Below are 14,855 nucleotides of genomic sequence, written 5' to 3' on the forward strand. Positions count from 1 at the left end.
TGCTTGTCTTTCCAAAGAAACACATGTGCGTTTCTAACTAAAGATTTCGTGAAATTAATAAACTTTCAAAAGATCGCGATTATGTATCAAAGTAAACTTGTACTGATCTCAGTTCTAACAATGCGTTCACATGTATCAAACAACTGCTTGCCTTTACAAAGAAACACATGTGCGTTTGCTACTTCAGTTTTACTGAAATTAATAAACTTTCAAAAGAACATGATTATCTTTCAAAGTAAAGCATATACTGAGAAACTGAACACTGATCTCAATTCTAACAATGCTTTCACACCTAGGAAACAAGTTCTTGTCTTTACAAAGAAACACAGGTGCGTTTCTTACTAAACTTTGTCTGAAAATAATAAACTTTCAAAAGAACACGATTATCTTTCAAAGTAAAGCTTTTATGAGAAAAGGAACACTGATCTCAGTTCTTACAATGCTTGCACACGTAGCAAACAACTGCTTGTCTTTACAAAGAAACAAATGTGCGTTTCTTACTAAAGCTTTCGTGAAATTAATAAACTTTCAAAGAACGCAATTATCTTTCAAAGTAAAGCTTGTAATGAGAAAAGGAACACTGACCTGAGTTCTAACAATGCTTTCAGATGTAGCAAACAACTGCTTGTCTTTACACAGAAACACATGTGTGTTTCTTACTGAAGCTTTTGTAAAATTAATAAATTTCCAAAGAACGCGATTATGTTTCAAAGTAAAGCTTGTACTGAGAAAAAGAACACTGATCCCAGTTTTAATAATGCTTTCCCACGTAGCAAACTACTGCTTATCATTTCAAGAAACACATGTGCGTGTCTAAATAAAGATTTAGTGAATTTAATAAACTTTCAAAAGAACGCGATTATCTTTCAAAGTAAATTTGTACTGATCTTGGTTCTAACAATGCTTTCACATGTAGCAAACAACTGCTTGTCTTACAAAGAAACACATGATCGTTTCTTACCAAAGCTTTCGGGAAATTTATAATCTTTCAAAAGAATGAGATTATCTTTCAAAGTAAACTTATACTAATTTCAGTTCATAGCAATGCTTTCACACATAGTAAACAACTGCTTTTCTTTACAAAGAAAGACATGTGCGTTTCTTACTAAAGCTTTCCTGAAATTAATAATCTTTCAAAAGAATGCGATTATCTTTCAAACTAAAGCTTGTACTAAAAAAAGGAACACTGATCTCTGTTCTAACAATCCTTTCACAAGTAGCAAATAACTGCTTGCCTTTACAAAGAAACACATGTGGGTTTGACACTGGACCATTCTTGAAATTAATAAAATTTCAAATGAACACGATTATCTTTCAAAGTAAAGCTTGTACTGAGCAAAGGAACACTGATCTCTGTTCTAACAATGCTTACACATGTAACAAACAACGGCTTGCCTTTAAGAAGAAACACGTGTGCGTTTGGTACTGGAGCTTTCTTGAAATTAGTAAACTTTCAAAAGAACGTGACATCTTCCGGTTCCCGCAGCCTCTGCAGCCATGAGCAGCAAAGTCTCTCGCGACACCCTGTACGAGGCGGTGCGGGAGGTCCTGCACGGGAACCAGCGCAAGCGCCGCAAGTTTCTGGAAACGGTGGAGCTGCAGATCAGCCTGAAGAACTCCGACCCCCAGAAGGACAAACGTTTCTCGGGCACCGTCAGGCTCAAGTCCACCCCTCGCCCCAAGTTCTCGGTGTGCGTCCTGGGGGACCAGCAGCACTGCGATGAGGCCAAGGCCGTGGATATCCCCCACATGGACATCGAGGCGCTGAAGAAGCTCAATAAGAACAAGAAGTTGGTCAAAAAGCTGGCCAAGAAATATGACGCCTTTCTGGCCTCTGAGTCTCTGATCAAGCAGATCCCGCGTATCCTGGGCCCAGGCCTGAACAAGGCCGGCAAGTTCCCTTCCCTGCTGACACACAATGAAAACATGGTGGCCAAAGTGGACGAGGTGAAGTCCACGATCAAGTTCCAGATGAAGAAGGTGCTGTGTCTGGCTGTCGCTGTCGGACACGTGAAGATGACCGACGACGAGCTGGTCTACAACATCCACTTGGCTGTCAATTTCTTGGTGTCCTTGCTCAAGAAGAACTGGCAAAATGTCCGGGCTTTGTATATCAAGAGCACCATGGGCAAGCCCCAGCGTCTTTACTAGGATGCCCCAATAAACCTTCGTGCTACCTTAAAAAAAAAAAAAAAAAAAAAGAACGTGACAATCTTTAAAGTAAAACTTGTACTGAGAAAAGGAATACTGTTTTCAGTTCTAACCATGCTTACACACGTAGCAAACAATGGCTTGTGTTTACAAAGAAACACATGTGCGTTTCTTACTAAAGCGTTTGTGAAATTAATAAATTTTCAAAAGAATGCAATATTCCTTCAAAGAAAATCTTCTCCCGAGAAAAGGAACACTGATCTCAGTTCTAACAGTGCTTTCACAGGTAGCAAACAACTGCTTGTCTTTACAAAGAAACACATGTGCGTTTCTTACTAAAGCTTTCATGAAATTAATAAACTTTCAAAAGAACTCGGTTATCTTTCAAAGTGAAGCAGGTATTGAGAAAAGGAACACTGATCTCAGTTCTAACAATACTTTCACACGTAGCAAACAACTGCTTGTCTTTACAAAGAAACACATGTGCATTTGGTACTGGAGCTTTATTGAAATTAATAAACTTTAAAAGAACGTGATTATCTTTCAAAGTAAAGCTCGTACTGAGAAGAGGAACACTGATCTCAGTTCTAACAGGGCTTTCACACGTAGCAAACAGCTGCTTGTCTTTTCAAAGAAATACATGTGAGTTTCTACTAAAGCTTTCGTGAAATTAATAAACTTTCAAATGAATGTGATTATCTTTGAAAGTAAAGCTTGTACTGAGAAAAGGAACACTGATCTCAGTTCTAACAATGCTTTCACATGCTGCAAACAACTGCTTGTCCCTACAAAGAAACGCATGTGCGTTTCTTACTAAATCATTCGAGAAATTAATAAACTTTCAAAGAACACAATTATCTTTCAAAGTAAAGCTAGTACTAAAAAGAGAAACACTGATCTCAGTTCTAACAATGCTTTCACACATAGCAAACAACTGCTTTTCTTTACAAAGAAACACATGTGCGTTTCTTTCTAAAGCTTTCGAGAAATTAATAATCTTTTAAAAGAAAGTGATTATCTTTCAAAGTAAAGCCTGTACTGAGAAAAGGAACACTGATCTCAGTTCTAACAATGCTTTCAGACGTAGGAAAAAAACTGCTTTTCTTTACAAAGAAACACATGTGCGTTTCTTACTTAAGCTTTCTTGATACTAATAAACTTTCAAAAGAACGCGATTATCTTTCAAAGTAAAGCTTGTACTGAGAAAAGGAACCCTGATCTCAGTTCTAACAATGCTTTCACACCTAGCAAACAACTTCTTGTCTTTACGAAGGAACACATGTACGTTTCTTACTAAAGCTTTCGAGAAATTAATAAACTTTCTAAAGAACGTTTCTTACTAAAGCTTTCCTGAAATTAATAAACATTCATTAAAATTCGATTAAGTTTCAAAGTGAAGCTTGTACTGAGAAAAGGAACACTGATCTCAGTTCTAATAATGCTTTCACACGTAGCAAACAACTACTTGCCTTTACAAAGAAACACACGAGCATTTGGTACTGGAGCTTTCTTGAAATAAGTAAACTTTCCAAAGAATGTGATTATCTTTCAAAGTAAAGCTTGTACTGTGAAAAGGAACACTAATCTCAGTTCTAACAATGCTTACACATGTAGCAAACAACTCCTTGCCTTTAAAAAGTAACACATGTGCGTTTGGTACTGAAGCTTTCTTGAAATTAGTAAACTTTCAAAAGAACGTGACAATATTTAAATTAAAACTTCTACTGAGAAAAGGAATACTGATGTCAGTTCTAACCATGCTTTCACACGTAGCAAACAACGGCTTGTCTTTACAAAGAAACACATGTGCGTTTCTTACTGTAGCTTTATTGAAATTAATAAGCTTTCAAAGAATGCGATTATCTTTCAAAGTAAAGCTGGTACTGATGAAAAAAAACTGATCTAAGTTCTAACACAGGTTTCACATGTAGCAAACAACTGCTTGTCTTTACAAAGAAACACATGTGCGTTTCTTACCAAAGCTTTCATGAAATAAATAAACTTTCAAAAGAACTCGGTTATCTTTCAAAGTGAAGCTTGTATTGAGAAAAGGAACACTGATCTCAGTCCAAACAATGCTTTCACACGTAGCAAACAACTTCTTGTCTTTACAAAGAAACACATGTGCGTTTCTTTCTAAAGCTTTCCTGATATTAATAATCTTTCAAAGGAATGCGATTATCTTTCAAAGTAAAGCTTGTACTAAAAAAAGGAACACTGATCTCTGTTTTAACAATCCTTTCACACGTAGGAAACAACTGCTTGCATTTACAAAGAAACAGATGTGGGTTTGACACTGGACCATTCTTGAAATTAATAAAATTTCTAATGAACACGATTATCTTTCAAAGTAAAGCTTGTACTGAGCAAAGGAACACTGATCTCAGTTATTACAATGCTTTCACACATAGCTAACTACTGCTTGTCTTTACAAAGAAACACATGTTCGTTTCTAAATAAAGCTTTTGTGAAATTAATAAACTTTAAGAAGAACTAAATTATCTTTCAAAGTCAAGCTTGAACTGAGAAAAGGAACACTGATCTCAGTTCTAACAATGCTTTCACACTTAGCAAACAACTGCTTGTCTTTATAAAGAAACACATGTGCGTTTCTTACTAAAGCTTTCGAGAAATTATTAAACTTTCGAAAGAACGTGATTATCTTTCAAAGTAAAGCTTGTACTGAGAAAAGGAACACTGATCTTTGTTCGAACAATGCTTTTACAATAGGAAAAAACTGCTTGTCTTTACAAAGAAACACCTGTGTGTTTTTTACTAAAGCTTTCCTGAAATTAATAAACTTTCAAAAGAATGCGATTATCTTTCAAAGTAAAGCTTGTACTGAGAAAAGGAACACTGATCTCAGTTATTACAATGCTTTCAGACGTAGCAAACTACTGCTTGTCTTTACAAAGAAACACATGATCGTTTCTTAATAAAGCTTTTGTGAAATTAATAAACTTTCAAAAAGAACTCAATTATCTTCCAAAGTGAAGCTTGAACTGAGAAAAAGAACACTGATCTCAGTTCTAACAATGCTTTCACACATAGCAAACAACTGCTTGTCTTTACAAAGAAACAGATGTGCTTTTCTTACTAAAGCATTCGTGAAATTAATAAACTTTAAAGAACACGATTATCTTTCAAAGTAAAGCTTGTACTGAGAAAAGCAACACTGATCTCATTTCTAACAATGCTTTCACACATAGCAAACATCTGCTTGTCTTTACAAAGAAACACATGTGCGTGCTTACTAAAGCTTTCGAGAAATTAATAAACTTTTAAAAGAAAGTGATTATCTTTCAAAGTAAAGCTTGTACTGAGAAAAGGAACACTGATAGCAGTTCTAACAATGCTTTCAGACGTAGGACACAACTGCTTGTTTTTACAAAGAAACACATGTGCGTTTCTTACTTAAGCTTTCTTGATACTAATAAACTTTCAAAAGAACGCGATTATCTTTCAAAGTAAAGCTTTTACTGAGAAAAGGAACACTGATCTCAGTTCTAACAATACTTTCACACGCATCAAACAACTGCTTGCCTTTACAAAGAGACACACATGCATTTCTTACTAAAGCTTTCTTGAAATTAATAAACTTTCAACTGAATGTGATTATCTTTGAATGTAAAGCTAGTACTGAGAAAAGGAACACAGATCTCAGTTCTAATAATGCTTTCACACGCAGCAAACAACTGCTTGTCTTTACAAAGAAACACATGTGCGTTTCTTAGTAAAGCATTCGAGAAATTTATAAACTTTCAAAGGAACACGATTATCTTTAAAAGTAAAGCTAGTACTAAAAAAAGAAACACTTATCTCAGTTCTAACAATGCTTTCACACATAGCAAACAACTGCTTGTCTTTACAAAGAAAGACATGTGCGTTTCTTACTAAAGCTTTCCAGAAATTAATAAACTTTTAAAAGAAAGTGATTATCTTTCAAAGTAAAGCTTGTACTGAGAAAAGGAACACTGATCTCAGTTCTAACAATGCTTTCAGACGTAGGAAACAACTGCTTGTCTTTACAAAGAAACACTTGTGCGTTTCTTACTTAACCTTTCTTGATACTAATAAACTTTCAAAAGAACGTGATTATCTTTCAAAGTAAAGCTTGTACTGAGAAAAGGAACACTGATCTCAGTTCTAACAATGCTTTCACACGTAGCAAACAACTGCTTGTCTTTACAAAGGAACACATGTACGTTTCTTACTAAAGCTTTCGAGAAATTAATAAACATTCGAAAGAACGTGATTATCTTTCAAAGTAAAGCTTGTACTGAGAAAAGGAACACTGATCTTTGTTCTAACAATGCTTTCACAATAGGAAAAAACTGCTTGTCTTTACAAAGAAACACGTGGGCGTATTTTACTAAAGCTTTCCTGAAATTAATAAACTTTCAAAAGAATGCGATTATCTTTCAAAGTAAAGCTTGTACTGAGAAAAGGAACACTGATCTCAGTTCTTAGAATCCTTTCAAAAGTAGCAAAAACTGCTTGTCTTTACAAAGAAACACATGTGGATTTGGGACTGGACCATTCTAGAAATTAATAAAATTTCAAATGAACGTGATTATCTTTCAAAATAAGCTTGTACTCAGAAAAAATACACTGATCTCAGTTCTAACATTGCTTTAACCCGTGGCAAACAACTGCTTGTCTTTATAAAGAAACTCATGTGCGTTTCTTACTAAAGCTTTCCTGAAATTAATAAACATTCACTAAAATGCGATTAAGTTTCAAAATGAAGCTTGTACTGAGAAAAGGATCACTGATCTAAGTTCTAATAATGCTTTCACACGTAGCAAACAACTGCTTGCCTTTACAAAGAAACACACGAGCATTTGGTAGTGGAGCTTCCTTGAAATAAGTAAACTTTCAAAAGAATGTGAATATCTTTCAAAGTAAAGATTGTACTGAGAAAAGGAACACTGATATCAGTTCTAACAATGTTTTCACACGTAGCAAACAATTGCTTGCCTTTACAAAGAAACACATGTGTGTTTGGTACTGGATCTTTCTTGAAATTAATAAACTTTCAAAAGAATGAGACTATCTTTCTTTTTTTTTTTTTTTTTTGCTTTTTTTCGAGACAGGGTTTCTCTGTAGCTTTGGAGCCTGTCCTGGAACTCCCTTTGTAGAACAGGCTGGTCTCGAACTCACAGAGATCCGCCTGCCTCTGCCTCCCGAGTGCTGGGATTAAAGGCGTGCGCCACCACCGCCCAAAGAGACTATCTTTCAAAGTAAAGCTTGTACTGAGAAAAGCAACACTGATCTCAGTTTTATCAATGGTTTCACCCATAGCAAAAAACTGCATGTTTTTTCAAAGAAACACATGTGCGTTTGGTACTGGAGCATTATGAAATTAATAAACTTTCAAAAGAATGCGATTATCTTTCAAACTAAAGCTCATACTGAGAAGAGGAACACTGATCTCAGTTCTAACAGTGCTTTCACACGTAGCAAACAACTGCTTGTCTTTAGAAAGAAACACGTGCATTTCTTACTAAAGCATTCGTGAAATTAATAAACTTTCAAAGAACGCGATTATCTTTCAAAGTAAACCTTCTACTGAGAAAAGGAACACTGATCTCAGTTCTAACAATGCTTTCATACGCATCAAACAACTGCTTGCCTTTACAAAGAAACACATGTGCGTTTCTTACTAAAGCATTCGAGAAATTACTAAACTTTGGAAGGAACACGATTATCTTTCAAAGTAAAGCTAGTACTAAAAAAAGAAACACTGATCTCAGTTCTAACAATGCTTTCACACATAGCAAACAACTGCTTGTCTTTACAAGAAACACATGTGCGTCTCTTACTAAGGCTTTCTAGAAATTAATAAACTTTTAAAAGAAAGTGATTATCTTTCAGAGTAACGCTTGTATTGAGAAAAGGAACACTGATCTCAGTTCTAATAATGATTTCAGACGTAGGAAACAACTGCTTGTCTTTACAAAGAAACACATGTGCGTTTCTTACTTAAGCTTTCTTGATACTAATAAACTTTCAGAAGAACGCGATTATCTTTCAAAGTAAAGCTTGTACTGAGAAAAGGAACACTATTCTCAGTTCTAACAATGCTTTCACACGTAGCAAACAACTGCTTGTCTTTACAAAGGAACACATGTACGTTTCTTACTAAAGCTTTCGAGAAATTAATAAACTTTCAAAAGAACGTGATTATCTTTCAAAGTAAAGCTTGTACTGAGAAAAGGAACACTGATCTTTGTTCTAACAATGCTTTCACATGTAGCAAACAACTGCTTGTCTTTACAAAGAAACAAATGTGCATTTTTTACTAAAGCTTTCCTGAAATTAATAAACTTTCAAAAGAATGCAATTATCTTTCAAAGTAAAGCTTGTACTAGAAAAGGAACACTGATCTCTGTTCTTAGAATCCTTTCAAACGTAGGAAACAACTGCTTGTCTTTACAAAGAAACACATGTTTGTTTTGGAGTGGACCATTCTTGAAATTAATAAAATTTCAAATGAACGCGATTATCTTTCAAAGTAAAGCTTGTACTGAGAAAAGGAACACTGATCTCAGTTCTAACAATGCTTTAACACGTAGCAACCAACTGCTTGTCTTTACAAAGAAACTCATGTGCGTTTCTTACTAAAGCTATCCTGAAATTAAAAAACATTCATTAAAATGCGATAAAGTTTCAAAGTGAAGCTTTTACCGAGAAAAGGAACACTGATCTCAGTTCTAACAATGCTTTCACACGTAGCAAACAACTGCTAATCTTCACAAAGTAACACATGTGCGTTTCTTACTAAAGCTTTCGAGAAATTAATAAACTTTCAAAGGAACGCGATTATCTTTCAGAGTAAAGCTAGTACTGAAAAAAGATACACTGATCTCAGTTCTAACAATGCTTTCACAAGTAGCAAACAATTGCTTGTCTTTACAAAGGGACACATGTGCTTTTCTTACTAAAGCTTTCCTAAAATTAATAAACTTTCATTAAAATGCAATTATCTTTCAAAGTGAAGCTTGTACCGAGAAAATGAACACTGATCTCAGTTCTAACAATGCTTTCACACGTAACAAACAACTGCTTGCCTTTACAAAGTAACACATGTGGGTTTGGTACTGGAGCTTTCTTGAAATTAATAACCTTTCAAAAGAACTCGATTTTCTTTTAAAGTGAACCTTGTACTGAGAAAAGGAACACTGATCTCAGTTCTCACAATACTTTCACACGTTGCAAACAACTGCTTGTATTTACAAAGAAACACATGTGTGTTTCTTACTAAAGTTTCCTGAAATTAATAAACTTTCAAAAGAATGCGATTATCTTTTAAGTAAAGCTTGTACTAAAAAAAGGAACACTGATATCAGTTCTAACAATGCTTTCACACGTAACAAACAACTGGTTGCCTTTACAAAGAAACACATGTGGGCTTGGTACTGCAGCTTTCTTGAAATTAATAAACCTTCAAAAGAACCCGATTATCTTCCTAATAAAGCTTGTACTGAGAAAAGGAACACTGATATCAGTTCTAACAATGCTTTCACACATAGAAAACAACTGCTTGCATTTACAAAGAAACACATGTGGGTTTGGTACTAGAGCTTTCTTGAAATTAATAAACTTTCAAAGAACGCTATTATCTTTCAGAGTAAAGCGTGTACTGAGAAAAGAAACACTGATCTCAGTTCTAACAATGATTTCACACGTAGTAAACTACTGCTTGTCTTGAAAAAGAAACACATGTGCGTTTCTTACTAAAGCTTTCGTGAAATTAAGAAAGTTTCAAAGAATTCGATTATCTTTCAAAGTAAAGATTGTATTGAGAAAAGGATCACTTCTCTCCGTTCTAACAATGTTTTCACACGTAGCTAACAACTGCTTGCATTTACAAAGAAACAAATGTGCGTTTGGTACTTCAGCTTTCTTGAATTTAATAAACTTACAAAAGAACGTGATTATCTTTCAAAGTAAAGCTTGTACTGAGAAAAGCAACACTGATCTCAGTTCTAACAGTGCTTTCAGACGTAGCAAACAACTGCTTGTCTTCTAAAAGGAAATATGTGTGTTTCTTACTAAAGTATTCGTAAAATTAATAAATTTTCAAAAGAACGTGATTATCTTACAAAGTGAAGCTTGTATTGAGATAAGGAACACTGATCTCAGTTCTAACAATGCTTTCACATGTAGCAAACAACTGTGTGTCTTTACAAAGAAAGACATGTGCGTTTCTTACTAAAGCTTTCGTGAAATTAATAAACTTTCAAGAGAACATGATTATCTTTCAAAGTAAAGCTTGTACTGAGAAAAGGAACACTGATCTCAGTTTTAACAATCCTTTCACATGTAGCCAACAACTGCTTTTCTTTACAAAGAAACACATGTGTGTTTCTTACTAAATCTTTGGTGAAATTAGTAAACTTTCAAAAGAACGCCATTATCTTTCAAAGTAAAGCTTTTACTGAGAAAAGGAAAACTGATCTCAGTTCTAATAGTGCTTTCACACATAACAAACAACTGCTCTTCTTTACAAAGAAACACTTGGGCTCTACTTACTAAAGCTTTCGTGAAATTAAAAAACTTTCAATAGAACTCGATTATCTTTCTTTTTTTTTTTACTTATTTATTTATTTTTATTCTTTTTTAATGAAAATTTCCACCTGCTCCCCATTTCCCATTTCCCTCCCCTCCTTCCAAATATTGCCCTCCCCCCACTTCCCTCCCCCTATCCCCACTCCTATTCTCCTCCCCCCACTCCATTCCCCCTCCCTCTAGATACTGAAGAGCAGTCCAAATTCCCTGCCCTGCGGGAAGACCAAGGTCCTTCTATCTACGTCCAGAAAGGTGAGCGTCCAAACAGGCTAAGCTCCCACAAAGCCAGTTCATGTATTAGGATCGAAACCTAGTGCCATTGTTCTTGGCTTCTCATCAGTCTTCATTGACCGCCATGCTCAGAGAGTCCGGAATCAACCCATGCTTATTCAGTCCCAGACCAGCTGGCCTTGGTGGGCTCCCAATAACTCAGTTCCACTGTCACAGTGGGTGGGTGCATCCCTCGTGGTCCTGATTTTTTGCTCATGTTCTCCCTCCTTCTGCTCCTCATTTGGACCTTAAGAGCTCAGACCGTTGCTCCAAATTGAGACTCTGTCTCTACCTCGATCCATCGCCAGATGAAGGTTCTAATGGAAAAAAATTCAATTCAATCGATTATCTTTCAAAGTGAAGCTAGTACTGAGAAAAGGAATACTGATCTCAGATCTAACAATGCTTTCACATTTAGCAAGCAACTGCTTGCCTTTACAAAGTAACACATGAGCTTTTGGTACTTGAGCTTTCTTGAAATTAGTAAACTTTCAAAAGAACGTGATTTTCTTTCAAAGTAAAGCTTGTTCTGAGAAAAGAAACACTGATCTCAGTTCTAACAATGCTTTCACACGTAGCAAACAACTGCTTTTCTTTACAAAGAAATACATGTGCGTTTCTTACTAAACCGTTCGTGAAATTAATAAACTTTCAAAGAAGACGATTATCTTTCAAAGTAAAGCTAGTACTGAGAAAAGGAACACTGCTCTCAGTTCTAACAATGCTTTCACACGTAGCAAAGACCTGCTTGTCTTGAAAGAAACACATGTGCGTTTCTTACTAAACCGTTCGTGATATTAATAAACTTTCAAAAGAAGACGATTATCTTTCAAATAAAGCTTGTATTGTGAAAAGGAACACTGATCTCAGTTCTAACAAAACTTTCACACGTAGCAAACAACTGGTTGTGTTTACAAAGAAACACATGTGCGTTTCTTACTAAAGCTTTCGTGAAATTAATAAACTTTCAAAGAACGCAATTATCTTTCAAAGTAAAGCTTGTACTAAGAAAAGGAACACTCATCTCAGTTCTAACAATGCTTTCACACATAGCAAACAACTGCTTGTCTTTACAAAGAAACACATTCGCATTTCCTAATAAAGCTATCGTGAAATTAATAAAGTTTCAAAAGAATGCGATTATCTTTCAAAGTAAAGATTGTACTGAGAAAAGGAACACTTCTCTCAGTTCTAACAATGCTTTCACACGTAGCAAACAACTGCTTGCATTTACTAAGAAACAAATATGCGTTTAGTACTTGAGCTTCCTCGAAATTAATAATCTTTCAAAAGAACGAGATTATCTTTCAAAGTAAAGCTTGTACTGAGAAAAGGAACACTGATCTCAGTTCTATAAATGCTTTCACATGTAGCAAATAACTGCTTGCCTTTACAAAGAAACAAATGTGCGTTTGGTACTTGAGCTTTCTTGAAATTCATAAACTTTCAAAAGAACGCAATTATCTTTCAAAGTAAAACTTGAACTGAGAAGAGGAACACTGATCTCAGTTCTAACATTGCTTTCACACGTTGCAAACAACTGCTTTTCTTTACAAAGAAACACATGTGCGTTTCTTACTAAACCTTTGTGAAATTAATAAATTTTCAAAAGAATGCAATATTCCTTCAAAGAAAAGCTTGTCCTGAGAAAAGGAACACTGATCTCGTATCTAACAGTGCTTTCACATGTAGCAAACAACTGCTTGTCTTTACAAAGAAACACATGTGCGTTTCTTACTAAAGCTTTCATGAAATTAATAAACTTTCAAAACAACTCGATTATCTTTCAAAGTGAAGCTTGTATTGAGAAAAGGAACACTGATCTCATTTCTAACAATGCTTTTACATGTACCAAACAACTGCTTGTCTTTATAAAGAAACCCATGTGATTTTCTTACTAAAGCATTCGTGAAATTAATAAACGTTCAAAAGAACGCGATTGTCTTTCAAAGTAAAACTTGTACTGTATAAAGGAACACTGATATCAGTTCTAGCAATGCTTTCAGACGTAGCAAACAACTGCTTGTCATTACAAAGAAACACATGTTCGTTTGGTACTGGAGCATTCTTGAAATTAGTAAACTTTCAAAAGAACGCGATTATCTTTCAAAGTAAAGCTTGTACTGAGAAAAGGAACACTGATCTCAGTTCTAACCATGCTTTCACATGTAGCAAACAAATGCTTGTCATTCCCAAAAAACACATGTGGGTTTCTTAATAAAGCTTTCGAGAGATTAATAAACTTTCGAAAGAACGTGATTATCTTTCAACGTAAAGCTTGTACTGAGAAAAGGAACACTGATCTCAGATGTAACAATGCTTTCACATTTAGCAAGAAACTGCTTGCCTTTACAAACAAACACATGTGCGTGTGGTACTGGAGCTTCCTTGATATAAATAAACTTTCAAAAGAACATGATTAAATTTCAAAATAAAACTTCTACTGAGAGAGGAACACTGATCTCAGTTCGAATAAAACTTTCACATGTAGCAAACAACTGCTTTTCTTTACAAAGAAACAGATGTTCGTTTCTTACTATTGCTTTCTTGAAATTAATAAATTTTCAAAAGAATGCGATTATCTTTCAAAGTAAAATTGTACTGAGAAAAGGAACACTTCTCTCGGTTCTAACAGTGGTTTCACACGTAGCAAACAGATGCTTGCCTGTACAAAGAAACACATGTGCTTTTTGTACTGGAGCTTTCTTGAAATTAGTAAACTTTCAAAAGAACGTGATTTTCTTTCAAAGTAAAGCTTGTACTGAGAAAAGGAGCACTGATCACAGTTCTAACGATGCTTTCACACGTAGCAAACAACTGCTTGTCTTTAAAAAGAAACACATGTGCGTTTCTTACTAAAGCTTTCGTGAAATTAAGAAACTTTCAAAAGACCGTGATTATATTTCATAGTAAAGCTTGTACTGAGGAAAGGAACACTGATCAGTTCTAACAATGCTTTCACTATTAGCAAACAACTGCTTGTCTTTTCAAAGAAACATTTGTGCATTAGGTACTAGAGCTTTCGGGAAATTAATAAACTTTCAAAAACATGATTATCTTTCAAAGTAAAGCTTGTACTGAGAAAAGAAACACTGATCTCAGTTCTAACAATGCTTTCACACGTAGCAAAAAACTGCTTGCCTTTACAAAGAAACACATGTGTGTTTGGTACTGGAGCTTCCTTGTCCTTAGTAAACTTTCAAAAGTACGCTATTATCTTTCAACGTGAAGCTTGTACGGAGAAAAGGAACACTGATCTCAGTTCTAACAATGCTTTCCCTAGTAGCAAACAACTTGTCTTTTCAAAGAAACACTTCTGCGTTTGCTACTAAATCTTTCATGAAATCAATAAACTTACAAAGATCGTGATTATTTTACAAAGTAAAGCTTGTACTGTGCAAAGAAACACTGATCTCAGTTCTCACAATACTTTCATACGTAGCAAACTACTGCTTGTCTTTATAAGAAACACATGTGCGTTTCTTACTAAAACTTTCCTGAAAATAATAAACTTCAAAAAAGAACGTGATGATCTTTCAAAGTAAAGATAGTACTGAGAAAAGGAACACTGATCTCAGTTCTAACAGTGCTTTCACACAAAGCAAACAACTGCTTGTCTTTACAAAAAAACGTATGAGCATTTCTTCCTAAAGCTTTCCTGAAATTAATAAACTTTCAAAAGAACGCGATTATTTTTCAAGGTAAAGCTTGAACAGAGAAAAGGAACACTGATCTCAGTTCTAACAGTGCTTTGACACGTAGCAAACAACTGCTTGTCTTTACAAACAAAGATATGTGTGTTTCTTACTAAAGCTTTCGTAAAATTAATACACTTTGAAAAGAACGTGATCATCTTTCAA

General features: G+C 34.9%; 1 protein-coding gene across 1 annotated transcript; it reads left to right on the top strand.

The window, feature by feature from the left end:
• The first annotated feature begins 1,481 nt into the window (after positions 1-1,481).
• On the top strand, positions 1,482-2,177 carry LOC130866003 (60S ribosomal protein L10a-like). The gene has a single exon (XM_057757220.1). It carries the CDS (start codon positions 1,498-1,500, stop codon positions 2,149-2,151), a length of 654 nt encoding a protein of 217 aa, XP_057613203.1. The 5' UTR covers positions 1,482-1,497; the 3' UTR covers positions 2,152-2,177.
• Positions 2,178-14,855: the final 12,678 nt, after the last annotated feature.

This window comes from Chionomys nivalis, chromosome 24 (genome assembly GCF_950005125.1).
Source record: "Chionomys nivalis chromosome 24, mChiNiv1.1, whole genome shotgun sequence".
NCBI lineage: Eukaryota > Metazoa > Chordata > Mammalia > Rodentia > Cricetidae > Chionomys > Chionomys nivalis.